At 29.8% G+C, this 19,734-nt stretch overlaps 1 protein-coding gene across 1 annotated transcript in view; it reads right to left on the reverse strand.

The window, feature by feature from the left end:
• LOC134713272 (tyrosine-protein phosphatase Lar-like) overlaps positions 1-19,734 on the reverse strand; it is a 168,047-nt gene that overhangs the window by 78,983 nt on the left and 69,330 nt on the right. Inside the window, exons 6-7 of the mRNA XM_063574929.1 lie at positions 11,558-11,603; positions 8,124-8,215 (exon numbers count right to left, since the gene is read on the reverse strand). Of these exons, the coding sequence (XP_063430999.1) occupies positions 8,124-8,190 (67 nt within the window). The 5' untranslated portion in view covers positions 8,191-8,215; positions 11,558-11,603. The remainder of the gene's footprint in view (positions 1-8,123; positions 8,216-11,557; positions 11,604-19,734) is intronic.

Below are 19,734 nucleotides of genomic sequence, written 5' to 3' on the forward strand. Positions count from 1 at the left end.
CCTATCAACGTTTTACCGAATCAATTTGATGAAAAACTTGATATAGAGAGAAAACCTTCTGATGCATACATAAACATTACTAGCGGCTGGGATGACTCAAATATCTTACGGCTATGGACGTCATTATCCAGTGAATGGAGAAATTATACTACTAGAAACCTGAACTGGCAATTGAACAGACACCAAGTAATACTGTCCAGTAAATAAGAATTGGGAAGATAAAAATAGTCACCACAATTCATGGTTTTGAATACCGACCATGAGAGGGCTGCATAGCCAGTCAAGGTCGTTAAAGCTTCCATTTGGTTTTGAAAAAAAGAAACAATTTTGGATGAAAAATAATTTAAAATCATGAAGAATTTCCAAATTATCGACTAAATTCACTAGTTTATGTTCCAAAATTATCATATTTTTGTTTAAACCCCCACCCACAAGACATTTGAAAACAAATAGCTATACCATAGAACAAAGACCTTTGGAAATGTGATATACTAGCTATATAGGTTAGAACAAAGACCTTTGCAAAGAATTACAATAATAAATTGATTTTAATCTATTAGAAGTGAACAAACAAACCAGACACAAATTCATGGAGATTACATTTTAATATTTCTGTTTCATATTTTTGAAAAGGAACTCATCCTAGTGAATTTTCAATTATTTTCTCTACAAAAAATCAAAGGCATTTTGATTCTGTATTATTAATATTTAAACAACAATGCAAATATCTGATCTATACAGTAGCAAAACTATCTGTTACCCCCCTGAGTTTCTCATTTCAAAAATGTTACGCCAATAAATATTTTCATTATCATTGAACAGAATTCCGGTTGATGATTCATCGGATCAGAAAACAAATTGATCAAATATATATTATAAGTCTGCCTAGTAAAACACGAGTGTTACAATCATTGGATAGTTTTCATAATACATACAAATATATATTATAAGTCTGCCTAGTAAAACACGAGTGTTACAATCATTGTATAGTTTTCATAATACATTCACTATAGTAGTAGACTATAATAGTTGTTAGCCCCCTAGGGGAATGAACTTCATATCAATGAATTATCTAGGACTATTATTTATTGCTATTTTTATTTTTACTACAAACACGTAGAATTCAATAATTTTCAGGTAAACTCGCAATTGCTTTATATGGGCAATTCTAAAGTCATTGAATGTCATAAGTATCTAGTTAAATTGCTAGAAAAGAGTCTGCTAGAAGATTGTATTGTTCATTTGGCTATTGCACATCTTTAAATCATTTCAGCTTTTAAGCTTTATTATCATAATTTATTTGGAAAACAATCAACCATTAAAGAAACAACTTCCTCCCTATTTACTTCTTAAACTTCAATTGAAGTGAATTCAACAAGGTTAGGCAACAGCAGGCTTAGTATTTTGAAAGATGTCCCTTAATTTACAAAGTTAAAAACTATGGAGGGCTGAAGGTATCATACATCATAATTCAAACTGGGGTTCATTATCTCCCAAAATATTTGGTTGCAATTTCTTATCTAACTTTTAATCAAGTAGAGAACAACAAATTTGCTGATGATTTTTTTTTTATTATCTGGCAATGACAAAAAAAGCATAAAAAGTATGTAAATTTAAAGTTGTTTTTTTCTTTAATGTTTAACTTATTTTAAAAGACCACTCCTTATTTACATGGTTGTAAACTAGTTTGCAATGGTTTTTTTTTTATCTTTTAATCAGTAATTTGTCAAATTTCAAACCTTTAACTGCTTATTTTAATAAAAAAAAAATATCCACAACCGTAAAGTGAATAATACAATTAATAGCATACATGTACATTATAGTCATTTTTTGCTATTGACAAGAATTGGTAGTAGTAAGTACATGGTTTAACTGTCTCACCAAGTTCTGTCAATTGGTTCTTAACAATAAAAATAAGTTTGAGAGCCAAACAAACAAATAATCAGTTATAAACAAACAAATCGTACTGTGTTTTATTGTTATGTACTAATTACACAAGATGACAAATCAAACACACACTAAGGTGACATAACAACAAGTTAAACATCCCCCTCCAGGCTAATGTTTTAATGACTATATTAATAATTATCTGTCTTCAATTTACACTGTTTCTATGTCACCTTTGGTTTTATGAGTTTTTTCAATTTAATAAAAAGATGTGGCATGACTCTAATTTTTTAAAATATTTTAGTCACTCTGGCCATGTTAAGAAACTGCCTTATTTGCAAAATGAAAATTGTATATGTATTGGTGACATTTTGATAGAGTTCATTGTCTAGGCCTCCTTTTCATTACTTATAAATTCTATTGCTGACTTTAAATTGACATTGTAAAGGCTGAATTCTAGGGTCAAGAGTTTGCAGCCATGACCTTGAATTTTCATTTTAATTGGTTAAATTTAAAAAAATAAGACTCATTAATGATTATCAGCGAAAAACAAATCTGCACCTAATGCCTACAGATTCCTTTTTGTTACAACGCTATTATTTTTCGAAATTTATTCATCATAACAAAGAAATGAATGTTCAAAACTAGAATTATCACCAATTAATCTGGATTTAATTGAAATTAAACTACTAAATATCAAACTTTGGCTCCAGAAATCTTTTGTTTCCTGGATAAAATTTATATTTACAAATTAAAATGTATCGTAAATCAATTATATTTATTAAAATCACTTATATTTTACCCTATACAATGGTAACAGGTTTTAATACCACTTTCAAAATGACAAGGGTATAAGTCATCAATCCACTTTACATAACAACATGTGCATTCAGTTTTTTTTTTTTTATATTTATACAAATCAAATATTTCATCATATTTTGATGATTATAAAAATTCTTATTGTTACATTAAGTTTTTACAACATTTTGATTTGGCGACACATTTTTATGTAACAGATGGTTGTAAAAGTATAAAGTCACGGGCGTCATGCTCATTATGATGCAATACACGACTACGGCTTACGTGCATTTAATACCATAATACAAAACACTTTTATTTAAACAGCAATTTTTCTTCACTTTATCAGACGTTTATGCTGGCCTATTACTGATTGTTTTCAGTGTCATTTCATGCTGCCCTCAACTTATGTTTTCTATGAATTAAATGCTGCTCTAATAAGAATGTTTTCAATGTCTTTTTACTTAGCCCTAATAAGAATGTTTTCAATACTAATAAGAATGTTTTCAATATTTTCTGTGCAGAAGAATTAAAAATGCTTATGAATGCCAATAATTGCTTTTAATGTGGTATTATGGTGCCCTTATGCTGAAATTTTTTAATGTTGTGTTATGCTGGCCTTTTGTTGAAAGTTATCAATGTTGTTTAGTGATGCTCAGCACATATATTATACATACTGTCAGTGCTATTGTCAGTTGTCATGTTTTGTCTGTATCTATGCTTTTTGTTTTATTCAATATAAATGCTTTCATTGTGGTAATATTATGCTGCCGTTGTGCTGAAGTTTTTCAATGTTGTCTTTTTAATGCCCAGCTGTTATGTTCATCTATGCATTCACTTTTGTTTTATTCGTTGTCTTTTTAATGCCCAGCTGTTATGTTCATCTATGCATTCACTTTTGTTTTATTCTGCACTTACATGCATATTGATTGTTTTGTGAATATTTTATTGTTGATGAAAGAAGTCATTGTTGTTATGAATAATTCTCTGTATATATTTTTGAAAAAATCCATATTTGCTAAGCTTAAGATAGGGAATGGCAATAAAAAAGTGCCTTTTACGAAGAATACGAAAAATAAATATATGCCACTAGTTCATGTTTTTGAAAAGTTGTGTACGTTTTTTTTTAATAATCTAAATTAAGACATCCCACTACATACATTTGTATATGAACAATGACAATGTTTAATATTGCAGTACATATTAATAATATACCAATTTATAAACATTTTTGACTTAACTATAACCATATTTATGCATGTATACCAATTTATAAACATTTCCCATCTAACTATAACCAACGTGTCAAAAAATACATCAGGATTCAGGGTAATAGGTACACACTGGTTTATAATTAGTCATCAGACCTAAATGTAGTCATTCTATTTCATATGCCCTTTTTTAGTCTTAATTTGCCAATGATGGAATTATCTGCAGTATTTACAAAGAACGTATTCATTTTGAGGTGGTTTGGTTCTACTAGGAGCATTAATGTTATACACATGACGCCATTTTTTTAAACTAGTTTCAAAGATCTAGACCTTGGAAAAAGTCGGGAAAAAAACTATGACCCAGGTGTTAAAAAAACCCTCTATAAAAACCGTATATACATAACAGTAAGTGAATCAATTACAATATCATAATCCAAATCTAATAAAAAAAAGTGTGAGTTGTTCCATTGACTTTTTGACATTGTGGTGACACATTTGATGTAACAGTTGTTTCGAAGAGAAGCGTGAATAAAGACACATACCACAATCATGATGTAACGCCATACCATGAGTTTACTCACGTAGTAAATATTTACAGCAAGACTTTACTCACGTAGTAAATATCTACAGCAAGACTTTACTCAAGTAGTAATTATTTACAGCAAGAATTTACTGGCATAGTGTTTATGTCAGGTATGTTTACACAATCATGATGTAACGCCATAGCATGATTCTACTCACGTAGTAAATATTCACAGCAAGAGTTTATACTCACGTAATATTTATGTCAAGTACATGTATGTTTACACATGATGCACTTGAATAGCATTAGATTACTCACACAGTAATATAGAGAGATTACTCACAGAGTAATATAGAGTAGATATAACTATGTCAATCTTTCTTTTAATACAAACTAAAGGTCCTGAAGTTGCTTTAGGTACCAAAACAGTGTAATATATGCTTTGAAAAGCCCCCATATCTTGTTCCAAATACTGCCATTCAACGGACTAATCTAATGGACAAATTTCCTCAGCTGTTTAAGTTTCCTATCAACATCTAATATAAGATCCTATACATGAAATTTGTTTTTGAAATGCATTTGTAGAAGTTAAACAATATAAAAGCTTTCTCAAACTGTCAATCATTTGTGTAAAATAAAGAAATGTGAAGAATTGTTCCTGGATATATTATTGACTTGGTTGAGGACTCTATTGAGCAATGATAATTCTACCCTGTGTTTATTTAGTGATGAGTGTAGTTTATGACTTATATTGATTATATTCATATTAATATATGTCCGGAGGGAATAATGTTGCTATGACGAAGCTGGTAATTCATACGATGGCTTTTAAAGGTCTGGTACCAGCCACTTCTAGCTATCCTTAATCCAATGAATTGTAAAAATTCACGCTATTGTAGACAGCCATTTAAAAAATGAATGTTTTTTTTTTTTACAATTGATTATGGCTTTTGAAGGCAATTGATGAACAAGCATTATTCGATCCATTGTGGCTTCAAGCGAACTTCAAAGGAATTTCGTTTAGGCCATTTGTAAACTTTGAATTGTGGGAAGATTGTTATATTGGCTATAAAATGTGTGTAAAACCTACTGAATTTAATTGTCCACTTAGTTCATGCCTCCTACTCTAATGAATTTCATTAACTTGATGACTATTTTATCATTGATGTCATGTAATCTTCATTAATAACAGGTCATAATATCTTTATACAAGATATCATAGTCTTCGTGTTCTACTGTTGATATATCTTACATAAAATATAAGAAAAACTGTATAATATTGTCAAAATAATCAATCAGGGTTCAAATTAGTGTGGGTCCTAGGTTTTTTCTTGGAGGGAACATCTTTTTAAATTAAAAAGAGAACCTTTCATACAAAGTTTTCACTGGTCCTTGATCATTTATTAATTAAAAGAAAACTGTCACGCCTGAGTAATGCAGTTTATTCTGTAATAAGGATTTTCTGTGGTAGACAAAATGAAAATATGTCATGGTAACCAGAACCATAGATTTTTTTTTGTCATTCTGCTGGTTATGCAGTTTGTTAATAGAATTGGAGAAAGACAAATATAAAATTCATTATTCTTTGTTAAATTGACATTGGTTTCATCAATGTATTCTATGACTAACACAAACATAATCATTATTTGAAAGAAAGGATTAATATCTGGCAAATACAGGACTTCTTTTTCCATCTTTTACGTTGAAATATCCCAGTTTTTCATATTAAATTGTAGCCTATGTTGGTCTTTTAAGCCAATCACCCATACTTTTCCCTGACACTGACATAGGATGACAGTTAGAGCGGTGACGACTCGGATTTCAATACCAGCAGCTAATTGAATCAGACCTACCAATGACAGTTTTATCATACTCCAAATAAGTCAACAATCTAAAACCGTTTTATAAAACAAATGAATAGATATTGATCCATTATGGTAACAGAATTACAAATGAAGAAAATAGCCATAGAGGTAGAAATGAAGGGTCCTTGATGGCCATATAGATATATTTAATCAATCACAGAATGAAATGATGGTCAGAAAACGGAGAATGTTCTACTAATAAATAGTCATTCCATCTTGCCTGTGACTGTTAACTTATAAAAAAAAATATATGTCCTAACAGAACCAATGTTGGATTTTGTCAGAAAGACATAGTTTGCACTTAAATTTTCTGAAATCCTTTTTACATATGATTTAAACTTGTGTCTTATTAGTATTGTGTTACAACTTTATTTAAATTATAAATGAAGATATAAGCCAAAATAAACTGTAAAATGTTTGTAATTTCTCTTTTACATCAAGTTTACATTTATGGAGAAGAAAAACAACTAAAAAACAGTGAAACAACAGAAAACCAATTTACTTTATAAGGAAGTATATTTGATGACCCCCTGGGGTCAGACCCTTGTAAAATGATAATATGTAGTTTATAAAATTGCAAATCATTTATCAGCGTGAGCCATCAATATTAACAAACATATTACGTTTCTGTTTTAGAAATCATACGATCTTCACAGCTTTATTCTAATATGGCCTAAAGATATTGTCCAAGGAATGTTTTTTAAAACATATTTGAGGTTTGTACTTTGCTGAATATTTGTAAAGATAGAATCATCATGATCATACCATGAATGTTTCAATTGGAACCACAGTTTCTGATCTTCCATAGGGTCTAAAGAACAATAGACATATAAATATTAACTTGTAAATTGACATCTATCTACTTTCTCAACCCTGTCAATATCTGGAAGGACATAGCCAAACTTTGACAAGAAAGTTGGGGAAAATTGTCAACTGAATCAATATTGCCAAGCATTTTTCTGTGATGGTGCTTTCTCCTTTAAAACCTATTATTTAAGTCCCATGTATATATAAGTACAAATGTAGATTTTTTACAGTAAAAGATAGAAAATTTTGACAAATAAGGGCCATATTGTCACATTGTCTGTAGGTGTCCAGAGAGTTTTATTTTTTGGTTTAAAAAAGATGTATGTTATGGTAAAAGGTAAAAAAGTTGAAAAAGAATATTGTCTTTGGAACTAAGGTGACAAAATAAGTATATATCATTATATATTTTCACTCAATAAGTTATTATATCAAAATTGTCTTTTTTAGTGTCAGAATAACCATTGTCCTTAATATTTCGTATCTTTATTTAAAGAGTCCTATATATGAAAAGAAAAATGTCCGTTATATGAACAGGTGCCCTTTGAACAGTCTTCAGACAAGGGTGTACAATATAGGTAGTCATTTTCTATATAGAGAGACAAGTCATTATTAAAATTCAGGTCAAGTTTAGTACATTGCTATATTTCATTTTTTGTACAAAGGATGCGGTCATAAAATTTGCTGATTATAGAAAAAAAATATGTGGACTTATAGTCAGAAACTGCATTGTCCCTAAGGGAAATACTATCATTTTAATAATATATGTAATAAACTTGAAAATGCATTTTTCTTATCAATTGGTTGTAAATAAAAGAATATAGATGGTTTCTTTTCCCCTTTATATTCTAGTATAAATTGAAGATATTTTTTTTTAAAGAGTCAAATAAATACTGGGGTATGTTCATTTCATTGTGGTATCTTTGCTTTAGTTTTGAAAGATTTTTTGGACAAAACAAAAAGAAAAGTGCATCTTCATAAGAATTGACTGTATATCATTGCATGCTTTATATCTAAAACTAGTGGTGTACTTACTTCCTTCAGCGGCAATGGATTGGTCTGATGCCATCAGGACTGTAGCGACGATGAGTAAAAACCACATGGTGACAGAGCTACAGTCGTATTATCTGTAAAAATGAGAAAATAAAAAAAAATTCACAACATCAAAGTTTTTACCCAAATACCCATCCACCACAATGGGGTTAGTAAGTTGACAAATTAGTAGTTCCTATGTTGTATTAGTGGTAAGTAGTTTAAGTAGTACTTTTAGACTGAACAAAATCTGTAATGAAGCAAAATATGTATTCTGTAATCCTTTGTTTTTATATTCCGTGCCAAAACAATTGTTCCTGTATATATAATTCGCAGTAGGTATTCATCCGTTCATTATAAATTCTGAATAATTGTAAATCCAAAATAAATGAAATGAAAATATCCACTGCAGCCGACTTCCAATTAATTTATGAAATAATTTCCATAAAATTCTCCATAACTGTTGTAGTGTCGCACGTTTTATGACAAATTCTTTTGAAGTTTTAATTGTCAAAAAATTATGAAACTATATTTCTATAATAAATGAAAAATTTTGCTGATGTACAATTATACGTGCATTCATGTAATCCTTGAATTGTCAACCGCACATGTAATAATCCTTTATTTCACTATGACATCAATACTAAAAGAAACATTGGCAGAGTCAGTCTGTTCGCTTCCTCCCAGCTTGTTGTCTGTCCTATTGAATAAAGTCTGGAACAGCCAGACAGCCAATGACACAAACTGTTGAATATCTAAATTAAGGTGACAAACAGTCAGTCAAACCAGGTCCAAGTTCTGTCTCAAGAATTACCTTTATCTCAAGGTTGTCAAATGTTTGAGAATTTTATCATTTTGATGATTTTATTGTAGATGATAATAGGATCTAATTCACTGTGTACACACTAAATTCTTCATGAATGAATTAATACTCATATGTCCCACAGGGTTTATATATATATATAGGTCACTCACACAGGTATATTACTTTATTTACTTTTATTTACCTGATTTAACTACACCTGAGTTTTAAATCCCTTTTTTTATATTAAAATTTCCAAATCACATGATTTTCCTAATAACTTTTAGTCCATATTTCTCCTTTTTCTGAAACTATTCCACACAAAACAATGTTCCGGTGACAATTTTAGCTCATGGTTGAATTTTGCATTAAGTCAATCCTTGTATAGTAGAACCAACTTTACTTTATCTGATCAGCCAATCAAAACAGTGCATGTAAATACCAGTCTGTCCTTGTCATCTGTCATCTTGTACTGTACATGTGGACAAAGGGAGAGAACTTGTGCCCCTCAGGTAAAAATCATTTGCTCTAGTACAGATTTTGTCCAGGTGTGAAATTAAGTTGACAATTCAGTCAGGTACAAAAGATCAATAAAGGTGAAAATCAATTAATTGACTTGTGAAAAATAGGAATTTGTAATCCAATTGAAATTAAATCTAATCTACAATTTGTCAACAAACCTTCAAGAACAATACAAATATCATTTAATTTACATAAGTTACTAGACAAATAGTAATCTAATTAATTTCTGAATTTATCAATGGCATAATATGTGCACATAATTCATTTCAATTCTAAATTGTAAATAACGATAATTATCAATGGCATAATATGTGCACATAATTCATTGCAATTCTAAATTGTAAATAAAATAATTCAAAATGAATAAATTTTGAGATGATATTGTTTCTGTTATTAACTTTGCATGCATTGCTTTACTGAGGATGAAAAACTTTTTTATGACAGGAAAAAGAATCTTTTTTTGAGAAATAATGTTTTCTATACTGTAAAAAACCTGACTTTAAATTGAAATTATCTATCCCTAACTTATATTTTTGTATGTTTATTTTTATTCTCTATTTTTTTGTGTGTTGTGTTTTGTATACATTTTAGTCCATGTATCACCTTAAGCAGTTTGTTAAGTATTTATGTTCCCTCTCTGTATCTGTGTTAATTGGTTATGGAGAATAAAGTATCTATCTATAAAGAAGGTTGACATAATTCTAAATAAATAGACAAACAAAACGATACAAATTAATGCTATACTTTGAATAATATGGTGCTCTAAGAAACTTATATTTCTAAGAACAAGTTATTTGTTACATGTATAATTGTTAAAGACTGTATGTTGTTCTTCAGATGTGTATTTGTTCTTTGTGTTGTTGGGTTGCTGTTCATTGATGTTTACCCTGCATCTATTTTATTCATTGTTCATAATATTTAATATGTTTGCCACTGGACATTGTGCAAGTAACAATTAATCAACCCTTTATGTAAACCTAAATAAAAGCTGTGGTATATATTGTAATAACCCCTGTATTCTATTAATATCATCAAATATTGACCTTTACAGCACATTTCAGTCAGTATGTTGCTAATGGTAATATCTTTGGTTAGCTTGCATGTTAGCTGAACCGTGAAGTCATTGTTAGGTAAGGTAAACTTCCCTCCTTTAATAGTAGACTAGCCCAACAGATAAAAAATCTATCTCTCTGTAGGACTAAGCTACTTTAAAAGGAGGGAAGTTTACCTTGACTAACAATGACTTCACGGTTCAGCTAACAAGCAAGCTAACCAAAGATATTACCATTAGCTACATACTGACTGAAATGTGCTGTAAATATGTATTTTAATTATTTGTGTTTTTGTCTTATTGACATATTACACACCCACCTTTCCTTCATTTGTTTAGCACAGGGTGTTTGAGTTTGTTAAATTATTACTTAGTGCATATTTTATCTAAATCTTAAAAGACTGTTAATTTTATCTTGTAAGGTTACTGTGGATTCATTTATTTTCTTGTGTACCAATTTTCAAGGATTGAGGAAAATTCCATTTTCGTGAATATTTGATTTTGTTTTATTGCCAACGTCTGCAGAATTCATATAGAAAATTTGTTATTCATTGTACATTGGAATTTGTAGATCAAGGGTAACTTTGAAACCCAATAAAGTTGGTATCCAACAATAATAATGAATCCACAGTAATGCTAACGCACAAATTCACTCATATTCATAACGCACGAATGGTGAAGTATACTTGATTGCTACATTTATGTGTAACAGCCATTTCAGTGATCATTCATAGCTCACTATAGGGTCTTGGTTTTTGGCATTGTTGAAGAAGGTGCAGTGACCTATAGTTGCTAACTTGTATGTCATTTGGTTACTGATGGAGAGCGGTCTGTTTGGAAATCATACTGCTTCTTTTTTTATCATACTATGTGGGGTTGCTGTCCTAATGACATTTGACCCATTTATCTCCTTTGGTTTTTTATACTTTTGGTAATATTTCTGGTACAAATCTGATTTGAGTAAGCATTTGATAGATTACAAGTTTTTATATGATGTGAACTGACTGCTGCAGCAATATTTGTATGATTTTTGTAATGAAAGGGGACTTAACTCTATCTTACCAGGACATGGATTTTGTCAGTAAATCATCCAAACTGTTACATCATGCTGAAAATAGACAAAAAAGGTGTTAAAAACAGTTAAATGGACATAAGCAACAACAACAATAAAAATTGCAAACAACAGCATGAATTAAACCATAAACATTTGTTTATTATTCTCCAAGACTTAGAACTCCTAATTTGTTCTTAAAGGTTGCATTTTTACCAATCAAAGGGTTGAACACAAAGGACCTCACAGTTAACACCAAGAATAATACATCCATGATTTAACAATGTAAACAATATCTGAAAAATCACCAACCCTTTCAGTTTACAAACATGGTAATTCAATAGTGGTGTGTCTGAAAATCTGTAAATAGTTTGCACTTTATTGTGCATACGTATTAACATTTAAATATATTGTCAAGACATTAATTACCCATGTGAATCACCACACAGATTAAAAACAAACCCCACTGTTTAAATCCTCTTTTATCAACATAAGTCTTTAAACATATAATACGCTTCATCATTTAAAGAAGAAAAAAAACATTTTTCAAAAGCAAATATAATTTTTATATCTCTATTAAACATGAATTCATAATCATGCATAAGTCATTTTCTGAACAAAGAAAAAAATGAATAAAATTTATACAATGAGAAATATTGACAATAAATTTAAAAAGCATTTGAAAAGTAAATATTTGATAAAATTGCTGACTGTAGATCTATACCTGTAAACTGTGAAGGTACTCCAAATATTTTTTAGTTATAAATCGTGACCAAATGTAAAAGCCTTAATACAATAGTATTGATCTTAGGAGAGCTAGGAGAATTTTTCGTGTGACTCATACTCCGTCCTCAAGGCAAACAATAGAACTTTATTTAAACTTGATTCTAGATACCAAAAAATGTAAGATTATTTTTCTTCACTCTACACTGCAGAAAAAAAGTTAACTGGACCTTTTCAAAAGGTAACCAGTCTTAAGTTCTTTGGATAAGGGTATTACATGGAATTTAAACTATTCAAAATTTGAAGATTTTAAAAAGTGATTTAAATCCTGTGTGTTATGCAATATGATTTATGCAAAATAAATTAACATTTTTCTTATCACTTATTGATAACCATATCTTTTTAATTTATTTCAGATATAAATTTCAGGCCTGAACAAATTCAAATGCAACCCACCAGACTAAAGTATTTTGGACTACATTAAAATGTATTTTGACACTTGAGGATAACAATTCTGACTGAAACTAGACCCTTAAAAAGAATTTATCATAGCTATGGAGTGACACAGCAATCTCATAACTCAAAACTTAATGAGAAAAGGAGGGATTGGATGGAGAGAAAGAAAGTTGAGGGAGAGAGAGAAGGCAGAGGGGAGATAAGAAATTAGACCCTTAAAAAGAATTTATCATAGCTATGGGGTGACACAGCAATCTCATAACTCATAACTAAATGAGAAAAGGAGGGATTGGATGGAGAGAAAGAAAGTTGTGAGGAAGAGAGAGAGGAGGCAAAGGTGGGATCAGAAACTAGACCCTTCAAAAGAATTTATCATAGCTATGGAGTGACAAAGCAATCTCATAACTCATAACTTAATGAGAAAAGGAGGGATTGGATGGAGAGAAAGAGTCTTACAGCGGTTTACTTTATTGAAATAGGGGGAGAGGGGGAAGGGGAGTAAGTTGGAGAGAAAGAAAGTGTAACATCTTTTGATTTAATGAAAATTTAAAAGGGGGAGTAAATGGAGAGAATAAAAGTCTAAAATCTCTCAACTTAAAGGGAAAAGGGGGGATTGGAAGAAGAGAATGAAAGTTGCAAGGCAAGACAGGGGCGGGGGGGAGGAAAATGAAGGGGATTGATAGAATCAGTCTAACATCTCTCAACTTAATTCAAAAAGTGAGGGATTGCATGAAACTTACCATATGCTGACATAAAGAAAAATTAAGTGATCATTAATTTCCCATCAAAAGACTATGGGAAGACATCAAACCATCTGACAGAAAATTAGGTATGCAGGTTTACATAATGTTAATGTTACATTGAACCATCAAAATTAGGTATGCAGGTTTACATAATGTTAATGTTACATTGCACCATCAAAATTAGGTATGCAGGTTTACATAATGTTAATGTTACATTGTACCATCAAAATTAGGTATGCAGGTTTACATAATGTTAATGTTACATTGTACCATCAAAATTAGGTATGCAGGTTTACATAATGTTAATGTTACATTGCACCATCAAAATTAGGTATGCAGGTTTACATAATGTTAATGTTACATTGTACCATCAAAATTAGGTATGCAGGTTTACATAATGTTAATGTTACATTGAACCATCAAAATTAGGTATGCAGGTTTACATAATGTTAATGTTACATTGCACCATCAAAATTAGGTATGCAGGTTTACATAATGTTAATGTTACATTGTACCATCAAAATTAGGTATGCAGGTTTACATAATGTTAATGTTACATTGTACCATCAAAATTAGGTATGCAGGTTTACATAATGTTAATGTTACATTGCACCATCAAAATTAGGTATGCAGGTTTACATAATGTTAATGTTACATTGCACCATCAAAATTAGGTATGCAGGTTTACATAATGTTAATGTTACATTGCACCATCAAAAGGCACTGATTTGAATAGTAATAAAATGATGTGGTAATATAAAAAAAGAAGATGCGATATGATTGCCAATGAGACAACTATCCGCAAAAGACCAAAATGACCCAAACATTAACAACTATAGGTCACTGTACAGCCTTCAACAATGAGCAAAGCCCATAATGCATAGTCGGCTTTAAAAGGCCCCGATAAGACAATGTAAAACAATTCAAACGAGATTGTTGATGAGAAAACTCTGCGTCAGAGATCAAATGACCAACTGTTTAGGCCACTATAATTGCATTCAACAATGAGCAAAACTTGAACTGCATAGTTTAAAATTTTTAAAAGGTCCTGAAAAGACAAATGTAAAATAAATCAAAAAGAGAACACTGATGGCCTGATGTGTGTTATATTAACCATTTGAGAGAATCATAAAATAAATTATATCCAGCATGTGGAAATGGGAAAGTTACAAATGTTTTCAAAAAAAATTATACACTACTCATATTTCAAGTCTTTTTAACATCAGTTATTTAAACATAGTTGTCTAGTTAAATACACCTAAATATTCCCCTAGAATGTTAGACAATTTTTCACTTTACAAGTTCACAAATGAGCATGTCTGATTATGTAATGGATAGGACACACCCAATCACTGTCAACAATCAAATGTACATAAGTCAACTTTGATAAAATCATTTTGTATGCATGTTGACATAACATTTTAATTTCATCAGGTTTATATTTTTCTTGTTTATGGATATTTGTCATCAGTATTATAAAGAGGCGTTGAATGTATCTATGTCTTGAAATATTCCCTACAGCTTATGGACCCCACGCAGCGGTTATGTCATGTAATACATTTTTTTTTAAAAAGAGCCAATATAAAAGTTAGAAGATTTGGTATGATATATATTTATAACCAATGTGACAAGTCTGCACCAGACACCAAATATCACAATATATCACAATACGGTCTTCAACAATTAGCAGCACTAATGTAAAGCATTTCAATAAAAAAACCTAGCCAACCTTTAGAGTAATGTTTTTTTATTCTTTTGAAAAAATTCAGTCCTCACTCTGAACTTAAAGAGTTAATGTAAAATGTATGCTAGATTATGCATTATCATACTATAAACATACAGATAATCACTAAGGTCCATCGTACTGTTCTATTTATAGAACTGATCATTGCCAATATAAATAAATAGGTCCAGGATCTCTGGCCTACATTGCAATCTGCAAGGGCAGACTGATTAAATGACATTTATATTTGCATTAATTTAGATTCAAAATCTTGTGCTCTCAAAGCTAAAGGGCAGTAAATCCAACTCAATCTTAACTTCATAACATAAATATATAGAGTTATCTCCCATACAACATTATCGTTACAAATATTCTCTTCCGTCATTTTTCAATATTTTCCCCAAGATGTTAAATTAGCATTCTGGAATGCAAAAACTTTTTGCACATGCTTTTTTTTTTTATATTAATGGCTTAATTGATGCAATAAGTTGTACATTGATTATATTAAATAATTTGTAAAACAAAATCAATTACCAAGATTTTAAGAAGAAAAAACAGCTTTAATTAAAAAATCTATATTTCTGATGGAAACACATAACAGATCAATAATGGATGGACAAATCTTTTAAATAGTAATACACTATCAACGAAATTATTGATGCTTTTATTAGATTTCACACCATAATTAATTTACATATTAAAAAATATGAAATTGTCAAAAACAATTTAAAAGCCCTTCATAATAAAATCCTCCTGATAAAAAAACATCATAACTTGACATAAGACGTCCACAGATGTAATTCCTTACTTGGGAAGCTTCATTTTATTAATTCTCAAGTCCCCTTTAATTGAATACACTTTAAGTTTATTATTACTTCTCTAATTATAGATGTTAATGCTGTTCTATAGTAAAGAATGTCTTATTTCTTGGTTGACTCCAGAGAAAGAAATAAATATCAATTTTCCACCATAATTAGATTATTGATATACAAGTTCATATCATGTGATTTCTGATGTTCATTCTATTAGAAAGAACCTTATCAAATTCACTGTTTAGGAAATACACAAGTTTTACCTCATTCATTGTGTATATATTCTCAGAAATTGTTTTCACCCCTTTTTTTTAATCTTTAATTTTCTGTCCATAGATATGAGAAGATATGGTATGGATGCCAAAGAGACAACCCTATAATATCTTTTTCCCCCTTTTTTTGTTTGGCCTTTATTCTATAGAAATCAATAGATAAGAATGAATGATTATGATAACATCTGTCCCATCTGATTGTGTTAAGATCCCTCAATAGTCTGAGACTTAATTATTAATAGAGTCATTAAAACACTGGCCTCACACACAAAAACAATCTTATAACCTTTCTACTTATTGTAGCTTGGTTAATTGGGAACAATTTACACTCAAATATCTCAGATCAATCTTTTATGAAATGGCTAAAATTTAGACAAAATATAACACTAGGTACTTATGTATTCAAACCATTTATACAGAAGTCCAAATCAAAGTTGAGTGTTTTTAAAGTTGTCAAATATTTATCAATTTTTTGAAAAATCTCTACATGTTTAAAATTATTTTTAATATTTTTATCCTCATCAACTGTCTAATTTGTCATATTTCATGTATATATATTGAAGTAAATAATAGTAATACAAATGCAAAATCCTATATCTTGTCGACACACAAAAGTTTTAATCAAAATTTGCATTCTAAGATCTCATTTTGATAATCAATCAAATTTTAAGATTCAAATTCAAAGAATAAATGATTTATAAATAGCTTTGCCTTGAGAACTAAAATCGGATTTCAATACTGAAGCAAACCAGAAAGATGAGTCACAGCTCTCAATTATTCAAAATCCATAATTATCACATTTTTTATTCCTTCTCCTAACAACTTTTGTAGTCATAGCAACACAATCAAATCCATTATTTCCCATCAATAATCCTAAATATCAAGTCAAAAGGAGACAGATTTTAAAGTACAATTAACCAAGAATATAACATTGTTTTTTCTATTGTCTAAGTTTTGTGACAGAGTTAATTCACAATACTTTTTAATGAATGGTACTAAATTTAAGACTTAAAGTCTTTATACTCGTCATTTCTTCCTTTTACTTCTGACAGTAGCAGCAATATATTCTTAGTCGTAATAATTACTTAAAATGAAACTCTAATTAATTTGACATTTATATGCAATTTTGACTTTTTGAATTTTTAATAAACTTTCTGTCAAGTTCCTAGCAGTTTAATCATTTATTTTATTTTTTTTAAATTTTCTGCATTATGTACAAACACAGAATAAAATGGTTCCAATTGATTTGTAATATTCATTGATTAAAGTTAATTGGCATCAAATGACATCATATAATAAACAATAGATGTCTCATTAACTATGTCAATGGTCTTGGGAGACTTGTTATATCTCATTTATATAATAATTTACAATCTGATTTAACTCTGTTTTATAATCATACAAATCATGGTCACATCGACCTATAATCTAAGAACAAAATTCCTATTTTACTTTACCTTTGACAGAGAAGTTGGGGAATACAAAAGATGGACAGAAGGACAAACAAACAAACAAACAAACAGACTGACTCTCCAATTACTGTATACAGGGCTCTTAAGAAATAACAAAAATCTAAAACAGAAGAGAGAACAAATTCTTTCCAATGTGTAAAGATTTTAATATGCTTGAAAAGCTAGAGGAAAAACAATGGGTGGTACTAGTGGGTGACAACAGAAAAACCTTTTCCTTACTCTACTAAATTTTAAAAGTGGCTCAATCTACTTGAAGCGCTTCTACCACCTATATTAATCTGTATCTGTTAAATTTCTGTAAAGAGGAAGGGAATACTTGTTGTCAATAATGGACACTTGTATCCATTTATTATTTCTAGACACATAAAATGTGCATCAAGAATCAGTGGCAGATGTTCTACAGCTAGCTGTCAATTTTCTCTCTCCTAGAGTGATGGACATTTGTGAGATTTTTGTGTGAAGACTGTACTGTGTTGCCAATTTAAACTCTTGTAAAAACTGTAAGGAGGGTAATTTATTTCCTAGAAGAAATGTAAATTAATTCCTCCATTTCTGAACTCTTGTACATCAAGCATTTTCTTTGTAAAATTAAAAACATGCATTTTGAATTGATGCCTGACATTATTTACATAATATGTATTATTTACACATCTTAAAGTCAAATATGCTCGAACTTCTGTATTTATGATCTGGCCTTAAAATATGCAAAGTACTTCTGTACTTTAATGATCTGATCAGGCCTTAAAATAAAGGTTTAAACCCACCATATTTTTGTGTCTGTCCCAAGTCAGGAGCCCCTGTCCTTTATGTCAGTTTGAATGATTTTTAATTTAAGTTCATTTACATATTTTGGAGTTAAGTATGACGTTCATGATCACTGAACTAATATATATATATTTGTTTAGAGGCCAGCTGAAGCACGTCTCCTGCTGCAAGATTTTCTTGCTGTCCTAAAGACCAATTGGTGGCCTTCAGCTGTTAGTTGCACTTTGGTCGGGTTGTTGTCTCTTTGACACATTCCTCATTTCCTTTCTTAATTTTATTCATAATTGTTTCGCATCTCCTGGCCGAAAAAAAGGTTATGTCAGTAAAATAATTCTAACTTTAAAGTATAGTCCATAAATTCTATAAGGATATTATCTCAACAAAAAATGTCTAGTCGTGCTTGCAAGCAAAAAAGGTCATAAAATGTGTTGGGTCAGGCATGGAAATTTAATGGAGTCAATGAACAGAACTATATATTATTTTTTTACATCATCAGAAAGAATTGATATCATTCCACAAAATACAGTAACAAAATGTAGAAGTATTAGCAAAATAATTCAAAATTATTCCTTTTTAAAGAGTATGCTCTGAGTTGCTACAGTTTCATATCTTTTATTTGAATGTTTGTTACAATAAAGCATGCATCTTGCATCATTTTTCTTTCAAGAATGATTGAAGAAAAAAGATTTTCTTATTAATTTTGATGAGTTTGACCTGCTACAACTAGGTAACCATGTTATCAGGATAAATCTCAATCAATTTCCCATTCAAAGTGTCACTGATTGATTTTGTGTGTTTTTTTACAGGTGTTTTCACTTAAAACACAAAAATATCACTATACAACTGTTATTACACCCTAAAAATCAATATACACAATTTATATTATAAAAACAAACTTCAGACTCAAACTTCTAATATAACATTTTAAAGACATTCTGAATTCTTGGAGCACTTTTGAACTTCAACAAAAATAATCAGTTGATCTTAAAAGAAAAGATGGCAGAATGTTTGAAAGAACATGTACTATAAAGAGAAAAATTTCCAAAAATATAAAAAAAATCATGACAAAAATATCTAGGTTTTAATGCGTTTTGAATCATTATTGCTAAATTCCAAAATTACTGCATGCAAATTACAGTAAAAGTGTATTTTTTAGTATAACAGCAAAAAAAGTGAGGGTTTTGATTATTGTGATGTAAAAAAAAATAAAAGCAAAAAATAT

The sequence above is a fragment of the Mytilus trossulus genome, chromosome 1 (genome assembly GCF_036588685.1).
Source record: "Mytilus trossulus isolate FHL-02 chromosome 1, PNRI_Mtr1.1.1.hap1, whole genome shotgun sequence".
NCBI lineage: Eukaryota > Metazoa > Mollusca > Bivalvia > Mytilida > Mytilidae > Mytilus > Mytilus trossulus.